Source organism: Chenopodium quinoa, unplaced genomic scaffold, assembly GCF_001683475.1.
Source record: "Chenopodium quinoa cultivar QQ74 unplaced genomic scaffold, ASM168347v1, whole genome shotgun sequence".
In the NCBI taxonomy this organism is placed as follows: Eukaryota; Viridiplantae; Streptophyta; class Magnoliopsida; order Caryophyllales; family Amaranthaceae; genus Chenopodium; species Chenopodium quinoa.
Window position 1 is genome coordinate 3,009,668 of NW_018743033.1, and position 15,965 is coordinate 3,025,632.

At 32.9% G+C, this 15,965-nt stretch overlaps 1 protein-coding gene across 2 annotated transcripts; it reads left to right on the forward strand.

Moving 5' to 3' along the window:
- The first annotated feature begins 3,134 nt into the window (after positions 1-3,134).
- LOC110730610 lies at positions 3,135-12,469 on the forward strand. Of its 2 annotated transcripts, XR_002513105.1 has the most exons (10): positions 3,135-3,340; positions 9,128-9,271; positions 9,355-9,616; positions 9,710-9,809; positions 9,895-10,025; positions 10,100-10,178; positions 10,310-10,421; positions 10,499-10,676; positions 10,755-10,875; positions 10,969-12,469. XR_002513105.1 is itself a non-coding variant. In XM_021910435.1 (9 exons), exons 1-9 carry the CDS (start codon positions 3,221-3,223, stop codon positions 10,802-10,804), a joined length of 1,176 nt encoding a protein of 391 aa, XP_021766127.1. In that variant the 5' UTR covers positions 3,135-3,220; the 3' UTR covers positions 10,805-12,469. The 2 variants fall into 2 exon arrangements, 1 of the variants encoding a protein (XP_021766127.1); XM_021910435.1 differs by having other exon boundaries at positions 10,755-12,469.
- Positions 12,470-15,965: the final 3,496 nt, after the last annotated feature.

The following is a 15,965-nucleotide window of genomic DNA, read 5'->3' on the forward strand; positions in this document are numbered from 1 at the left end:
TGAACTGTTTTTTCCATTGGATAATGACTTTATCATCCTTTGAAAAAGAATTTGCATCCATCTCCATGCCTCCAACTGGCAGCCCTAGGACCTCATGTACATGTTGCTCTGTAATTTTGAAAGGCTCGGAATTAGGAATATTCAAGGAACAACTCTGAGCATCAAAGTGTTTGACCAACCAAAAACCCAACTGCAAAGGCAGTTAGGACACTTTCAAATACTCCAAGGACCCAAATCTTATAGCTCTAAAAGCAATCAACTGATCTTCCGAAAGCTTCTTAACAAAATTAACGACAGATGAAGGCGACATCTTATTACGCAACGTCCCATAAACAACAGACTTTGATCCTTGCACTTCATCAACAACATCCCCTAAATTCAATCCTCCATCTTCACCATCAGGATCCTCGAACTTCACATTCTATTTTTCTTTCACTCCTTTTTCAACCTTTTTTCCTTTACCCTTAGTAGTGACTAATTTGAATCTCTTCTGCTTGTTTTTTGACTTTATAGATGCACTGAGCTTCTCAGACTCTATAGACAATACAGCCCCTGATGAACCAACATCAGTAGCACACTCCTTTTCAATAGAGTTCCTGCTCATACAAAATCATAAAAAAAAAATAAAAAAAAAATAAAAAGTAAAATATCACATAGATTTTTTTTTTGGAGGTGTAGTGAAGAGGATACTTTAGGGGAGGGTCTAGAGTATGTTATGATAGAGAAGCATAGGCTGATAAATTATCTAATGAACAATTGTCAAATGAGCAATCAATATTTTGCTCATTTAGCAAATGAGCAAATAGTTAGTTGCTCATTTGTCAAATGAGCAAATACTTAGTTACTCATCAGTAAAATAAGCAAACATTTCTTTGATCATTTGGGAAATGAGCAATCAGTTTTTGCTCATTTAGCAAATGAGCAAACAATAACTATTATACTGACCAAGAAAACATAAAATGAACAATTAAGAAAACACGTACATTTTCCTTTCCAAAGGTACATCTGTAGAATCTTTAGCATTGGTAGAATCAGTAGCAACCGAAGAATCCATAGCACTGTACAATTCTACAATTAAAAAAAAAAAAAAAAAACCGAAAAAAATGTAAGCTAACTAAAACAAAGGAAAAATCAAATTAAGAAGCAAATTTGTAAGAAAACCCTAAACCAAGATCTTCTAAATGAGGAGACGTGTTTAGATCCTACATGGCTGCATAACCAACCCAAATATCACAAGGTACATATGAATGATATGCTTATTTCTCCTTTTAAGATGCTTATTCATCACAAGGTACAAATGAGCAAGTAATTCTTTGCTCATTTAAGAAATGAGCATTTAACTTTTTGATTATTTGCTAAATGAGCAAGGAATTATTGCTCATTTTGACAAATGAGTAACTAACTATTTGCTCATTAGAGAAATGAACAAATATTTAGTCACTCAAACTAAAACATTTTCAGATTCTAATTACAACACACCAGAGAAAGTCCTAGAAACAAATAGATATATTTCCAAACATGAAAATACACTCATTAGTAAACAAAATATTTGGGTACTCGTCTACTTTATTTGTTATCTATAAGTCTGTTTGGCATTATTAGAATCATAAACTTGTTATTCATCACTGTCAAATTTAAGTTATTGAGACAGCTGATACCAATAACACAGGCAGAGATGCTCTGAAGGCAACTTAAAGGAAAAATCTGATGCAAGCAAGTCGGAACCTTACTATAGTCAAAAATAAACTTATGATCTCCATAAATCAGAAACTGAAGATTTGTCAAGGATAAAGAAGGCAGCAGAGCAAAATACAAATCTGTTGCCAGCACTTAGTTTTGAAGCTACAATAAACATAGGCACTCACAGCTAACTGATGCACAACTCTAACACAATGCATTTTAAAGACATAACTGCTAGTCTACCAGACAAGTATATGCATGATAAATAAAAAGTCTTACAGGAGGAATATGTCAGCCGCCTGAGGAAACAATTCAATCTGGTTGTGATCATCAATCACCAATTAGAATTTCAATTTGATTTATAGAGTGCAATCACAATCAATAGGTGCTAATTACAAGGTAATATATCTGTTAATCATATACTTTCTTATTTCCTAGTTTCCTACTAATATACACAGAGATGGCATTAAAGAAATTCTCAAGTCTCTTCTGTCGTGCACACGTACCTACAACAACACTAGAATTCTCACCAGGTGTGATCTTATCTTCTTTTATCCTCATCTAATTAGTATCAACTGCAATTCATTAGCCTCATATAATTGCTTGGTCTCGGAATCATGTACTAATGGGAACCGAATATTAACAAATGCAAACATTAAAACAGCAGTAAGTAAAACCAAACACTCATTTCATTCCTACTGTCTAGCCAAGTTATCACAGCTAACAAAACTGAATATCATACTTCCAGTAGCAAAAAGTATGTGAAATTACTCAAATAAAGCTAAACACAAAGTATTTTATTGAGCAACAAACAAAAAATGAGCAAGTAAATATAAAATGAAAAAATAAAAATAAAATGAACAAACACATGCATTGTATTTTCTTGAAGACCAATTAGGGATGATTCCATAGCAATTACTTCTAGGTTTCCAAAAAAACAAAGAAAATGTAAGAAAATTACTCAAATGAAGCAAAATTAAAACTAAAATCAACTAATAAGTACTCAAATATAAATCGAATAGAAATCGCCAGGAAAAAAATCGAACGGAAATTGAACCGAAAATCGCCAAAAATCACAAAAAAAATTGACAAAAACCTTAAGTAATCAAACTAAAATCAACGAAAATCAAACTAAAATCAACGAAAATCACCTTGACAAAGAATGAAGCAGAATTAATGAAGAATCAAAGCAAAGGAAGAGAACAGTAAGAAAGGGAGCAGAGAAATAGAAGGAGGAGAGAGAAAATGGCGTGTTGATTGAAGGAGGAGAGAGAAAACGCTAGAAAATTGTTTTTGAAATTATGTTTAATTGGGATAAATTGTAGCCATTGGATGCAATTGATCCAACGGTTGTAATGTGTCCTCACATATAATAGGGTTCTCACATAAAGGATGTGGTCTCATATGATCCCATTTCGAACCAGGTTATAATGAGAATCAATCCTAAATAGGAACTAGGAACTAGGAACTAATCAGAACCGTTGGATCTAAGAGAAGAGGCACGCTAGATCAACAGCTAGGATCTATTCTGACAAATTAAATGAAAGTCCCAAAAACAAATTCGCGATTTTCTCTCTCCTCACCAACGCCATTTTCATTCTCCTCTACTCCATTGACGCGGATTCTGAGCTTTCCCTACTCCGTTGAAGCATCTTCTGAGGTAAGATGTTTTATTTCTCTCTGTTTTGTAATCATTGAATTACGATTTCATTATCTAGGGTTTATCGTTAATTCTTAAATCGAACTCTTTGAATTTCTTCATACGTTCAATTTTGATATCAAATTTACATTTTACTTAACCAATTCTTCAATTTTGAAGTTCTTCTGCTGGAAATTGAAGTGAAACAGATTGATTTTTGGATGTGCCAAAAATTTTGCATAGATTATGGTTAATTTTGCAGAAATTTTATTAATCGATTTATAATTAGTTTAATTTTGCGATTTTAGCTCAATTAGATTTCTAAACTATTATTTTAATCTAGCTTGTTATTTTTAGAATGTGTGTAAACTGAAATTCAGTTCATTTAGCTCGTTATCAACAGATTTTAGTTATTCAATTTAGAATTTGCTATAACAATCTAGGTTTATAAATCTAGCTCTTTAAAGTAAGCTAAAATTCATAAATATCAAACCAGGCCAATTCGATTAAAATGTATTAAAATAAACTAAAATTGTGCAAAAGTTAACTATTTTGCTCTAAAAGTATAATTAGTAATTTACCCTGCTGCATGCTCTGGTGTTTTTTTCGGATGCCAAATTAATTTGGTATGCCTCCCCCTAAGGCTGGATGTGAGTAAATGCACTTTCTCAAGTCTCGTGGAATGGTGTGAATGGCTTGATAAATTTTACTCTGATCGTTCCTGGTGGAGTATTTTTTGGTCTTTGCTTTTGGGTATTTGACTAGGTTGGTGAAGAAAACAATGAGAAGTTCAGGTGTAATGAAGTTGCCTGGTGAAAGCTCTATTGAGCTTAACGGTTGCATTCATAGGTTCGCTGTAGGAGCATTCTCACATCCTGAAGCTAAAGTGATTCATGACATTCTTTGGGAGATACACCAGCAATGTACATTGGAAAGTCATGAGCAAAAGCTCTACTTTATAAACATTGTTCTCATCCAATCAAAGCTCTACTTAATCAACATTGTTCTCATATGATTTATAGTGTGGTTTGCTCTTATCAGAGAAGAAAGTTGAAATGGTAGTTTTTGTGTAGTAGTATATACCTTGACATAGCAGGTCATAATCAGTGAATTTATCGGGTGATTTACCGCCTTGTGCATGGTATAATTTAAACTCTAGCTGCATTTATATTATTTGATAATCTTATCCTCTTAAAGTAAATACAAATTTTATAAAAGTAAACAAATTGAATTCAAAAGTAAAACAATTAAATGCTAAATATATATAAGATCTTGACTTTGTGCTAATTAGTCCAAAAGAATTTTGGTTTAGGTTCTTGTGAGATTTTCATGTTTAAATATTTTCAGTATAAATTTAATAGTTAGATTATCGATTATGCTTTAGATTGTTACTAGGTGTACTAAAACCTATTAGCTCAAGTGGTAGAGCACTATGCAAATGCATAAAGGATGTAGGTTCAATTCCTACATAGGTTGTCTCTAAAACTAAATGAAAAACGCTCAAAGTAAATTAAACAGCATTGAAGTAAATGAAAAACACTCAAAAGTAAATAAAAAACACTCAAAAGTAGATAAATCAAAAACAGATGAGGTGAACTGGAATTGCAGGAACTGGTTTCATCTAAAAAATCTGCCTATATTTGTGAATTAGATGAGGTTAATAGCAACATTGAGACAGAAAAGAAGAAAGCTGGCTTGCCCTGGTTTATTATTTCAGTCACATTCTTACTGTTCGTAGTCAAAGGCAGAGAATGGAATGAGAACCTCCTAAAGCAAAGACTACGACGTTAAAATAAGCCGCCTATGAAGCTGTAGCCATTGCCAGATGACTCAACCATGTATGTACTGATGGTTTATTGGATGTAGTGGCTCTTGACATTTCAAGACTTCCTTAATAAGACGGGTTGGTTGTTGTCATGGCAAAATCCTTGGATGCAAGAATGAGAATGGTGCTTGCTAGAAGAATGGGCTGTCAATATATGGAGTTCGAGTATGATGTTGTGTTTGTTGTGCATTTGAAACATAGGTTTTCATTAAACCTTTTGTCCTCAAGACTAGCAGTTGTCTAATTTCATAGAACGATCATAATCCTAAGTGATCTCTAAAGTAAATAAAAAAGACTTTAAAGTAAACCTATTAGCTCAAGTGGTAGAGCACTATGCAAATGCATAGAGGTGTAGGTTCGATTCCTACATAAGTTATCTCTACAAAATATAACACACACTAAAGTAACTCAAAATTTCTCAAATGTAAATTAAAATAACTTTAAAGTAAATCACATAAGCTCTAAAGTATACGAACAATAAATTAGCTTTAAATGATTAATAATTATGGAAACTTTGTTATAGCACAAAAACTCTAAGTCATTGACTTTCATATTCTTGCAAGATGAGTCAAATTATAAGAAACAAATATATTGAGTTCAATGTAGATGTTTTCAAATTAAAAGTAAATTAAACTATATCGAAAGTAAACAAAAAAAGAAGAAATCTAATAAAACATATAAATAACTAAAATAAACTTTTATACAAAGTTTAATCTTTAGATTACACAAATGAACCTACGTGGGATTTGAACCCACATCTTTTGTGCAATTGTACAATGCTCTACCGATTGAGCTAGTAGGCTATTGTTATCAATCTATTTAAGTAGTACTAATTGTATAGAGAAAATAAGTCATGCAAATGAAGAATTAAGCTAGTAAACCAAATAATCTTAAAAGTAAATAAAATAAAAAATTACTCCAAAGTAAACCAAATAATCTTAAAAGTAAATAAAATAATCTATAAAGTAACTGCAATAAAGCCTTTGGTTATGGTAACAAAGTTTTGTTCTTTTATTTCGTATCTGGGTAGGGGTTGGAGTTGGAGATGAGGCATGTCACTGTTTGGTGATAAAGTGTTGAACTCTAAATACCTCAGCTCAAAAGTAAATAAAAAAGGCTAAAAAGTAAATTAAAACATCATTAAAGTAAATAAATAATCTTACTTCTGCTCATGCTTCTGCTGCTCCTCCTGCATAGGTTGCACTCTTGCTCACAGCAGCTTCCCGTTTCGCTCAACTTTAAGAACTCCCGAGCAGCATTTATAGCAGCAGACAGCAGAGCAAAAGTAGCATAGCAGCAGCAGGTGGTAGAGCAGAATTAGCATAGCAGCAGCAAGTCATGGCAGGGAAGCAGCTGCAGTAGCAGCCTAGGCAGGGCTAACAGCTGTAGCAGCAGCCTAGGTCGGGCCAGCAGTAGCAGCAGCCTTGGCAGAGCCTGCAGGGCAACAGCTGCAGCCTTGGCAGGGCCTGCGTGGCACTTAACCCGATCATTTACAAGAAGGTGGATATGGATGCATATGTTTGAGTGGGGCGAGCTATTAGGCTTGGGACAGTGATCATGGATGAGTTGGATAAGGTTGTAGCTGCTGGTAAAGTATGCTCATACTACACTTCTCCTGCAATTGCTGAAGCTCTCGCATTAAGATACGACCTCCAACTAGCAAGAAGATTGGGGTATTTAAAAGTAAATAAAAAAGAATCTAAAGTGAATAAAAAAGACTTTAAAGTAAACTGAATGAAATACACACAAATAATTGAAAGAAATAATTTTATCTCATAAATAAACCTACGTGGGATTCGAACCCACATCTTTTGTGCACTTGCACAATGCTCTACCTATTGAGCTAGTAGGCTAGTGTATATTGTCGAAGTAAAGAAAATTACTCAAAAAGTAAATAAAAAAAATAAAACAATCTCAAAAGTAAATAAAATGATCAAAAGTAAATAAAACGATCTCAAAAGTAAATCTAATTTGAAAGGATGTATGATCCTAAAACTGGATGCTTGCATAGTCCAAATCCCAAAAGACTACAGAGTATTAGATATAGAAGGAGCTGACATACTTGCTTTAGGGTATGAAATATTTCAACAAATGGATATATTCCTCCTTTGTTGTGCTATACAAAAGCCTGGATACTTAGGACACTCAACCTGAAAATACACAAAGTATTAAAATTATTAGAGATAAAACTGACTAAAATATCATTACATAATGCAGCAATACTATAGTGGAATGCACAAAATGCATTTAGATCCCTATAATCCCTTTTTACATACTCTATACATCCAATATGCCTGATATACTAGAGCGATGCAGAGAAGATACATGACAAGCAGAATAAACCACAACCACCATCGGCTACTGGCAAGCATAACCCCATCAAGAAAAAAATTTAAGTAATAAAAAGTTACTCAAAAGTAAATGAAAAATTATCAAAAGTAAAGCATAAAATTTACAAGTATAAGAATTACACGAAGGGAATCTCATATGCTTTAATCACCTTGTATTGACATCGAAAAACAAGTACACATCAGTTACAAACAAAGCAAATATATAATTGACTGATTTAACCATAGACATGGAAAATGAAAAAGAATCATTAATCAACAGAACAACAAGTACATCATGGTAGCTAAATTGCATGCATATCTTGAACATGGCAAGTTTCCTTCTACATATGTTTTGATAAAATTTTCCTTATAACAGAATACATATTTGCTAGCTTAATAAAAATTTATAGAAAAATAACCATAGAAAATCACCTAACCACTTGATGCTTAGCAAAGATTTTAGATTATTATTGACCCTTTACTTATATAGTTGATGGTGAAATAAACTTAATGATGCTTATGCCAGTGAAAAAAGAGCATGTATGATACTCGTATTTGTTTGAGCCAACTTTGAATCATCCAGAAATGTTCATGCAAACTATGTAATACAAAGTAAAGAAACTTGAAGTTACCCAACCACTGTCAACATAAAAGACATAAATTTCTGATAAAGAAACACAACTCACTTCTATTACCCTTGTACCTCAACTTCAATTAGAATTCAACTAAGGACATAATGTAAAAGTAGGCAGAACATCCCGTAGAAAATTAGTACAAACTTTCTTTTGGTCTATACAAAACCAGTTACGACAATAAAAAGCAAACACTGAGTACAACTTTAATAACTAAGAAACACCTAACCAAAGCTTAAACAGCTTATCACCATAATACTTTAAAGCTAAAACACAAGTAGGTAACTACTAATACTTAGAAAACAAGTGACTTGCTGCCAATTAATAACTTCCTTACAAAGAACCACCATATGAGGCATCATTTCCAGGTAAATATGAAGGGCTTGAATGGTGGTGGATGTCACTGCAACGGGGAATAGGCTGAGCATTGACATTGCTGGTCCCTTCTTTTGGTGTCTCTCTCTTTGGGCTAGGTTGCTTATCTTCAAATGAACCAAAACAAAGAGCAAACACAACTGACTCTAGCTCCTCCACCCATTTCTCAAGAGAACCCACCCGTTCCTCCATTGCTTATAAGCTAGGTTGTTTAGGTAACCCACACTTGCCACTACTATCCACTTTATTTTTACCCTTGCTTGCCATTGCAAAATACTTTGCTTTGAGAAAACTGAGATAGAAATGTGAGTGAGAAACGAAAACAAACCTTGTAAAAATACTGGCACCTTAACTGCCTTTTATATATGCCTAAATGGCTATTTATTACCTGAAAGTTAAAAGTAGTGACCTTAGATAATTATTTAGTCATAGAAAAACCCTCCCATGTGCCTCAGCATTGAATAACACTCAACAGAAACTTATGGAATACAGACCTCATCATTTAAGACTATTTGTTACATGTACAGCACATAATATTATACTTAAGTAGATTTGTGCTGCTGACTAACAGTACATAAAACCTGTAGATGTTACTTTGTCTAATTTAAATTCATATGATAAAACTTATTTTAATTTGTATCCACAGATGAAACCTGAATACACAACTTTAAACAAGCTTTCACTTGTAAGCAAAGCATACAAGGTTCAAGTCACAGTGAAGGAAAAATGTCCTGCCCGAACTCCTCCCGGCAAAAAAAGGTTCCAGAAACTGGTTTTTAAAGATGAGGAAGTACAAACCAAAAACCCTAAACTGCTTTGTGCTATTTATGTCTTACATCTACTTTACATAAATTTGTCTATCCTATACTACAGGGAAACAGCATGAAAGCAACTTTGTTTGGAGATGAAGTTGACCACTTCAAAAAAGTATTTGAACACAAGAAAAAGTATGAGATAGCTAATGATCCGATCAGGACAATTAACCCGAAGTTCAGCTCAATACCAGGAGAATGTGAGTTTACATTTGGAGGGCTAACTAAGATCCAAGCTATCGATCGAACTGAAGGTCCTGTTTTGCGAGACTACATCCCTATTGCTGATGTACCCAAGACCAGCGGTCCAGCAGACCGGTTTGGTAAACTTATAACATTACCTAAACTTAGTATTAATACTTTCGAATGCATCCAACTCTTGAAAGTAATGTGCCTAATTGCTAATTTTTTGCTAGATTTGCTTGGGGTTGTAGTCCACATGGAAGAAGTGCGCAAAGTGACATACAAATCAGGCAGGGTAGCTGATGTGCGTAATATCAGCATAGTTGATCAAAGGTAGTCACCCTTTTTTAAACTTCAACAACATTCCGAGCATTTTAATTTTAAACAATTTCATAATTGCATTCCATTGCATTTGCAGCACTAGTTCTTGGCCCCTAATCATCTCTGCGTGGGGACAACTGGCAACTTCTGACTGTGAAATCCTCAAGGACAGGGCATCCACTTTCTTGGTTGTAAGCTTAACTTCTTTGAAACCTGCTAATCACAGAGGTTAAAAATATTTTCACCCTCTACCACTTTATATATGCTGTCAATAACAAGTATACTAATGCTAGCTTCCACAGGGTTTTCACTCCAATCAAGCATGTCTACAACAATTGGCCCAGCACCCACTGGTGAAAAAGTTGATGCCTTAAGAACTTGGTAATTCCGCAAGCTTATTGCTCATAATCATTTATCACATTACAGTTTCACATTATAATGCAATTATATTTAATCAGATTTCAGCTTCCGTAATTAATCCACACATATTCTGACTTTGTTTATGTCATTAGGGCCCATGCACATCCAGACATCATTGCTGACTACATGGCAAGGCAGCTCGAGTTCATGACTGCGGGCACTGAACCAGTTCTTACAACAATTGATCAAATCATTGGCAAAATTGTAAGCTCCTTTGAGAACTACACCCTATCCCTTTACTTCCCTAACCTTTCTTCTTAACTGACACCAATTCATTTCAGGTTGACAGCACTGTCCAAGAGGAGCTATACACGCTGACAATCACAATTCTAGATCCACAATTAAGCAATGTGATTGCTTACATTGACTGCGATAATTGTGGGAGGCGATGTGGCGTTGCTGCACATGTGCCATTCTTCTGCCCACATTCCCTGACAAGAAATGCACTTCCACTAAAAGGTGAGCTTCTACATCCTTATGTTGTACAACCAAAATCCTAACCATATCTAACGTCATGAACTGACACTACAAATACAGGGTCAACTTTACCTTTGATGTTGCGAATGACACTAGAACATTTCGGCTAACTGCCTTTGGTCTGGTTTGTGAGCAAATCCTCAATCTAACTACATTTTAAATTTTCAACTAAAAAGTTAAGGTACCCAATCAATCCTTGCCTTAACTTATTTGGGTAAAAAAATTAAACACCGCTATTCACCTTAGGCATAACATCACCCTATATTCTACTCAGGATGACTAGAACGACTTCGATCACCTTGCTGGAACTCTGAAGTCCACACCAATGCACATCATACTTCATCCAACTCAAGCACTGAACAGGGCAGGGGTGCTGAGATGGGTGGTCCAATCTGTTTCCCGCGTATGAATGCCTTTTCAACCAATCTAAGGCTTCTAATCAGAACACATCATTCACGATAGGCTTCTCTTATCATTTTGGATGTGTTCTTGTTTGATGCCTACTTGATTGCTACCTAAAATAAGTAGACTACTCTCAAACCATTTGCCAAGCATTGTCTGTTCTTATTTAGAGTTACATCTTCCTTTTGTCACTGTTGTTGCTACCAAATAGCTTAATGATCCGATGATTGCATGTGTTTCCATATAGGCCTACAAACAATGCCTCTTTTGCTTGCTTACTCTGATGCATGAGTTCAGCAAGTCCTTGTAATATAAACTCTATGCTTTCTTATTCAGTATGTGATATTCTGCTATGCATTTCCAATTCTATATTCCTTGCAACCTAATCTTACAAGAATGCACATGTATAATGTTTGTTAGTCAGACTGATTTTCATTCCATTACCCTTGATTTAATTACCCCCCATCATTGCAGCCCATTGTTTAACAAGCCAACATATGCACCTTTTTTGAAGATTAAAACACTACCTTCAATAAAAAAAAACAATCACAAAGTTTATGCCTTGCATTGCTATCTAGCTATATCATATTAGAACCTGTTACAGTGCTATCTTTTACCAAATCAAGACAATTACAAAGCACTTTGATTCAAAGTTTAACAACATACTAATTATCTACCCTCTTCAAATTGAAAACCATAAATAAAACAACACAAGATATAAACTAATAAATTAAGATTCAGCTTATTGATTTAGAAAATCAGCACACCACCAAGCAATTCAAACCCATCCTCACCCTAATCTCAATCCAATTAGCATAAGCAAAGCAACAACAACAGTTCTTCACAAATAAATAAACCTTTCTTGATCATCAAATGAACTCCTGACCAAACTTGGCCTTCAAACCTTAAATCTGTTTTGAACACTCAACCAGCCAACCTAAAATCTTATAAACTCTTTCACTGCAATAATCATCTATCCAAAGCAACATTTTAAAGACTTTATTCATCTATCCATAAATGTCAAGCATATATAAAATGCACACTAATAAAACACTAAACATAAAACAATACAAGAATAAAACACTAAACCTTAAGATAATTATTTATATATACACTACAAAATATTACCGCAAAAGTGTGCAATTTAAAAACTATAGGGCAAATCTACCTTAACTTTGTAACAATTAGCATCCTACAATAACAAAATGAGATGGCCTAAATAGATTAAACTACTATAACACTACATAAACTGATCTACATAGCTAATCAGAATCAAAACCATAAGCATTGGAGTCTTCATAGGAAACTTCAAGGGATTGATGATGGTACAAGTACCCATCATCCTTTTTCGAGCCAACATCCCATTCCCCGGCCATTCGAACATCAACGATTGCCGATAATTGCCCTTGAAGGTTCGCCCTCCTCTGCTCCAGATACTGACGGTAAACGTGCGAAAACGAAGAGCTACCATTGTTACCGACCATTGCGAAGAAATGATCGGAAAATTAAATTCTCCATTAAAAAACCTTTCGAATTACCAGAGAAATTTCAGAGGAAAAAAATTTGGGATACCAAGGAAATGCTACACCTTTGGGTTTAATAGCAATCAAAAAAAGATCACTTCCATGCCTTTTTGCAAACTTTTATTACAGAAAATGCAATTCACATTACCTAAGAAACTCTTCGACTCTCATTGTCCAATGGCTTTTTACTTGCTATATAAGTACTACATGAAACACTCTAAAAATAGAAAAAAGAGCTACGTACTACTTATTTGTACGTAATAGTAATATCCGAAAACAATCGCGCGCCAATTTCTAGCAATTTACATTTGCTTTAATTTTTTAGCCAAATGCGCCTATGTATATTATACAACTAATTAACACAGAACACGCTTTCCAACAAAATACTTTAGCTATTTTACTTTTCATAATTTTCACCTTAAGTCCTTTTTATGTAATTCCTATTATCATTTTTCATTACAAAAATGTTTACCGTTATTTGCTTAACAAAGTATTATTACAAAATTAGACCTTCTACCTAACTTTAATTTGTTTTACATTTCTCCAAGAAAAATGCGTACTACGAAATATTGATTTATCTAAATTGAGTAAGATCAAATAGCCTTTGTTGTTGCCAAAAAAAAAAAAAGAAAGAAAAAAACGTACATGAAGTCATTTTTATTATTCAATGTACATATTGCCGCAAAAGCTACATGACGAATAAGTAATCATTTTTAAACAATAAAGTTTTTCATGAAGTTAAAATCATCCTAATCGCTAAAAATAAACTTATTTCCAATTTTTATTGACACGATGTTTACCGACTAAAATTCAAATTGTAAGTCAACAATACAATTACTTTAATATAACTAATAAAAATTAGTATTCAACAAGAAATAGATAGAGTAAAGTGACTGTTACAAAGTATTACAACAAAAATACTATTCGGCTAATTTACAAAAAAAAAAAAAAAAAAAAAAAAAAAAAAAAAAAAAAAAAAGCATCAACTAAAATATTTCCTCTCAAGATACTTATGATTTTATCAACTACAATGCATAGACTTTCCACATTTTTAAAATCATTGCCTTTACAATTCTTATGTTTAGCTTGTTCAATTATATTCTCCATATAATCAATCATATTTAGAAGGAAAAATTGGCCGCAACAACACCAACTATTACAAAGGTGCGTGTAGTAGCACAACCTTTCAAGGGTACAGTCTACATCACAAACTATGTACTTGGGTGCACATAACAACATGAATGACACCAATAGACTAAGATTTCATGGGAAAAATGGAATATTCATTATTTTATTATTGTTTAAATATTTTTTAAACTTACATGATTTCCCATTATACATGACTAAGTTAGCCTTTACTTTTATTAAATATTTTCATTTAAACACTTCTTAACCTCCACCATTAAAGCGAATTCCTTCAAAAAGTTTTCACTATTATCAATTACTTTTTTTTTTAATAGATCGATCTCATGTAATTGATTTAGTTACTTCTCCCTCTCCATTAGTCAAATACTAAGTTGATAAATAAAAAAATAAAAAAAAAACATCCGAAAACCATTTCGTTCCTCTAAATTTTAGGATAAAAAGTCTATTTCTAATACCATGCAAGTCCACAAATTGCTTCAAAATACTTAATTCTTCAAAAAACAATTTCAGAATCAGATTTTTGGATAGGCCAAATTGATTTTTTTTTATTTTCAATGTACAACACTTTAATGGTGGAGGTTGAGAGAGATAGTAATTTAAAGGGAGAAAATTAAATACAGGAAGAGGAAATTAAGACAATCACATGAGATGTTAAAAAAAAGTAACAGAAGAAACAAACGAAGGAAAATAATGGCAAAAACTTTTTGAAATAATCCCTTTAATGATGGAGGTTGAAAAGTGATGTTTAAAGGAAAACAATCAATAATGGAAGAGAAGACTACATAGTCAAGTGAGATGGAAAATCAAGTAGAATGGAATTAATAAAAATATATTAAATTATGTATAAAAAGCATTAAAAAATATTAAACAAAAATTTCACTTTTTGATGAAATATGAGTTTAGTTGGTGACATTTATGCTTTTATTTGCACCCAAGTGTATAGTTTGTGATGTGGAGTGCACCATCCAAAAGTTGTGCTGTTGCACGCACCTTTGTCATAGTTGGTGTCGTTGCGGCCAATTTTTCCTATTTAGAATACATGAACTTGTTTGACATTTAATTTTAAATCCACCGCCATTAACTCTTTGACTCTAAAATAAACCTACAAGTAATGTATAAACATGGCAAACAAAGACTAGCACTGTCTATAATTAAATTTAGGATTTTTTTTATTTTTTATTTTTTTTTTTTTTTTTTTTTTTTTGTAATTGTCAATGATTTTGCATATGTTACACTCACACAAATAGTCAAGGGATTTATATAAATAATATTAATACAAAGCATTAGAACATTATATGGGCTAGCATTTGGGCCTACAAAATGATGTGCATATATTATTCAACAAATGAGCCGAGCCTACAGGTATGTTATCAAAATTTAAAGCCCTATCTATTTACTACATTTGAACTTTTGACAAGCTTATGCATTTGAACTTACATGCAAATCATACAATGTATTCTGCATGGTCTTACTGATTTGCTTCTTCTTTTCAACTTCATGCATGGTAAACAAAATGATTAGTTTTTTACATTCTTTTCTTTTTTTGATTTAAATTATTCCTTGATAGATTAAACTTAATTTTTTTTTTTTTAAATAAGCTCATTATCAAGTTCTTTGGTATCATAGCCATGATCGACAATGCACACATATTTAATAAACACCCAAACAAGCACTTCTTTTCAAAATCATTACCTCCTTGAAAAAAAAAAAAAAAAAAAAAAAAACCCACATTGCGACAACCCGAGAAACAATTACACCCTAAAATTCTAACTAGCACCGCACGTAACGCTCGCGACGAACTCCCTAGTTACTATAGAAATGACGAAAGGAATGAATTAGACTATGTTCTATTCGACTATATTTTTGTGAACTTATTTATAAATTTTAGTGTATGGAAAAACTAAGTTTGTTTAGAGGAAAAAAAAACTTGTCATATTTTCTTGTGTCTATTCAAACACTTAGGGAAAAATAGGCCAAAAGGGTGAATATAACATTGGAATTTTTATATTTACCACCTTTGAAAGTAAGGGAGGTCTATTGTAAAAAATGACACCATAACATAATGATGTGTCATATTATGATTGGTCATTTTTTGATTTATTTTTAGAATTCTAAATGTACAATGCATGTATGTATAATTGCAAATACATGTGTTTTTTTTAGAGAATAAGTAATTATAGTTTTTTAAAATTTATTTTTA

Bases quoted from the DNA above. Each gene is read 5' to 3' on its own strand.
- LOC110730610 (XM_021910435.1), top strand. From the start codon at position 3,221: ATGAAAGTCCCAAAAACAAATTCGCGATTTTCTCTCTCCTCACCAACG. The intron at 9,617-9,709 runs GTAAACTTATAA...ATTTTTTGCTAG, and splicing joins CGGTCCAGCAGACCGGTTTG to ATTTGCTTGGGGTTGTAGTC. The intron at 9,810-9,894 runs GTAGTCACCCTT...TTGCATTTGCAG, and splicing joins ATCAGCATAGTTGATCAAAG to CACTAGTTCTTGGCCCCTAA.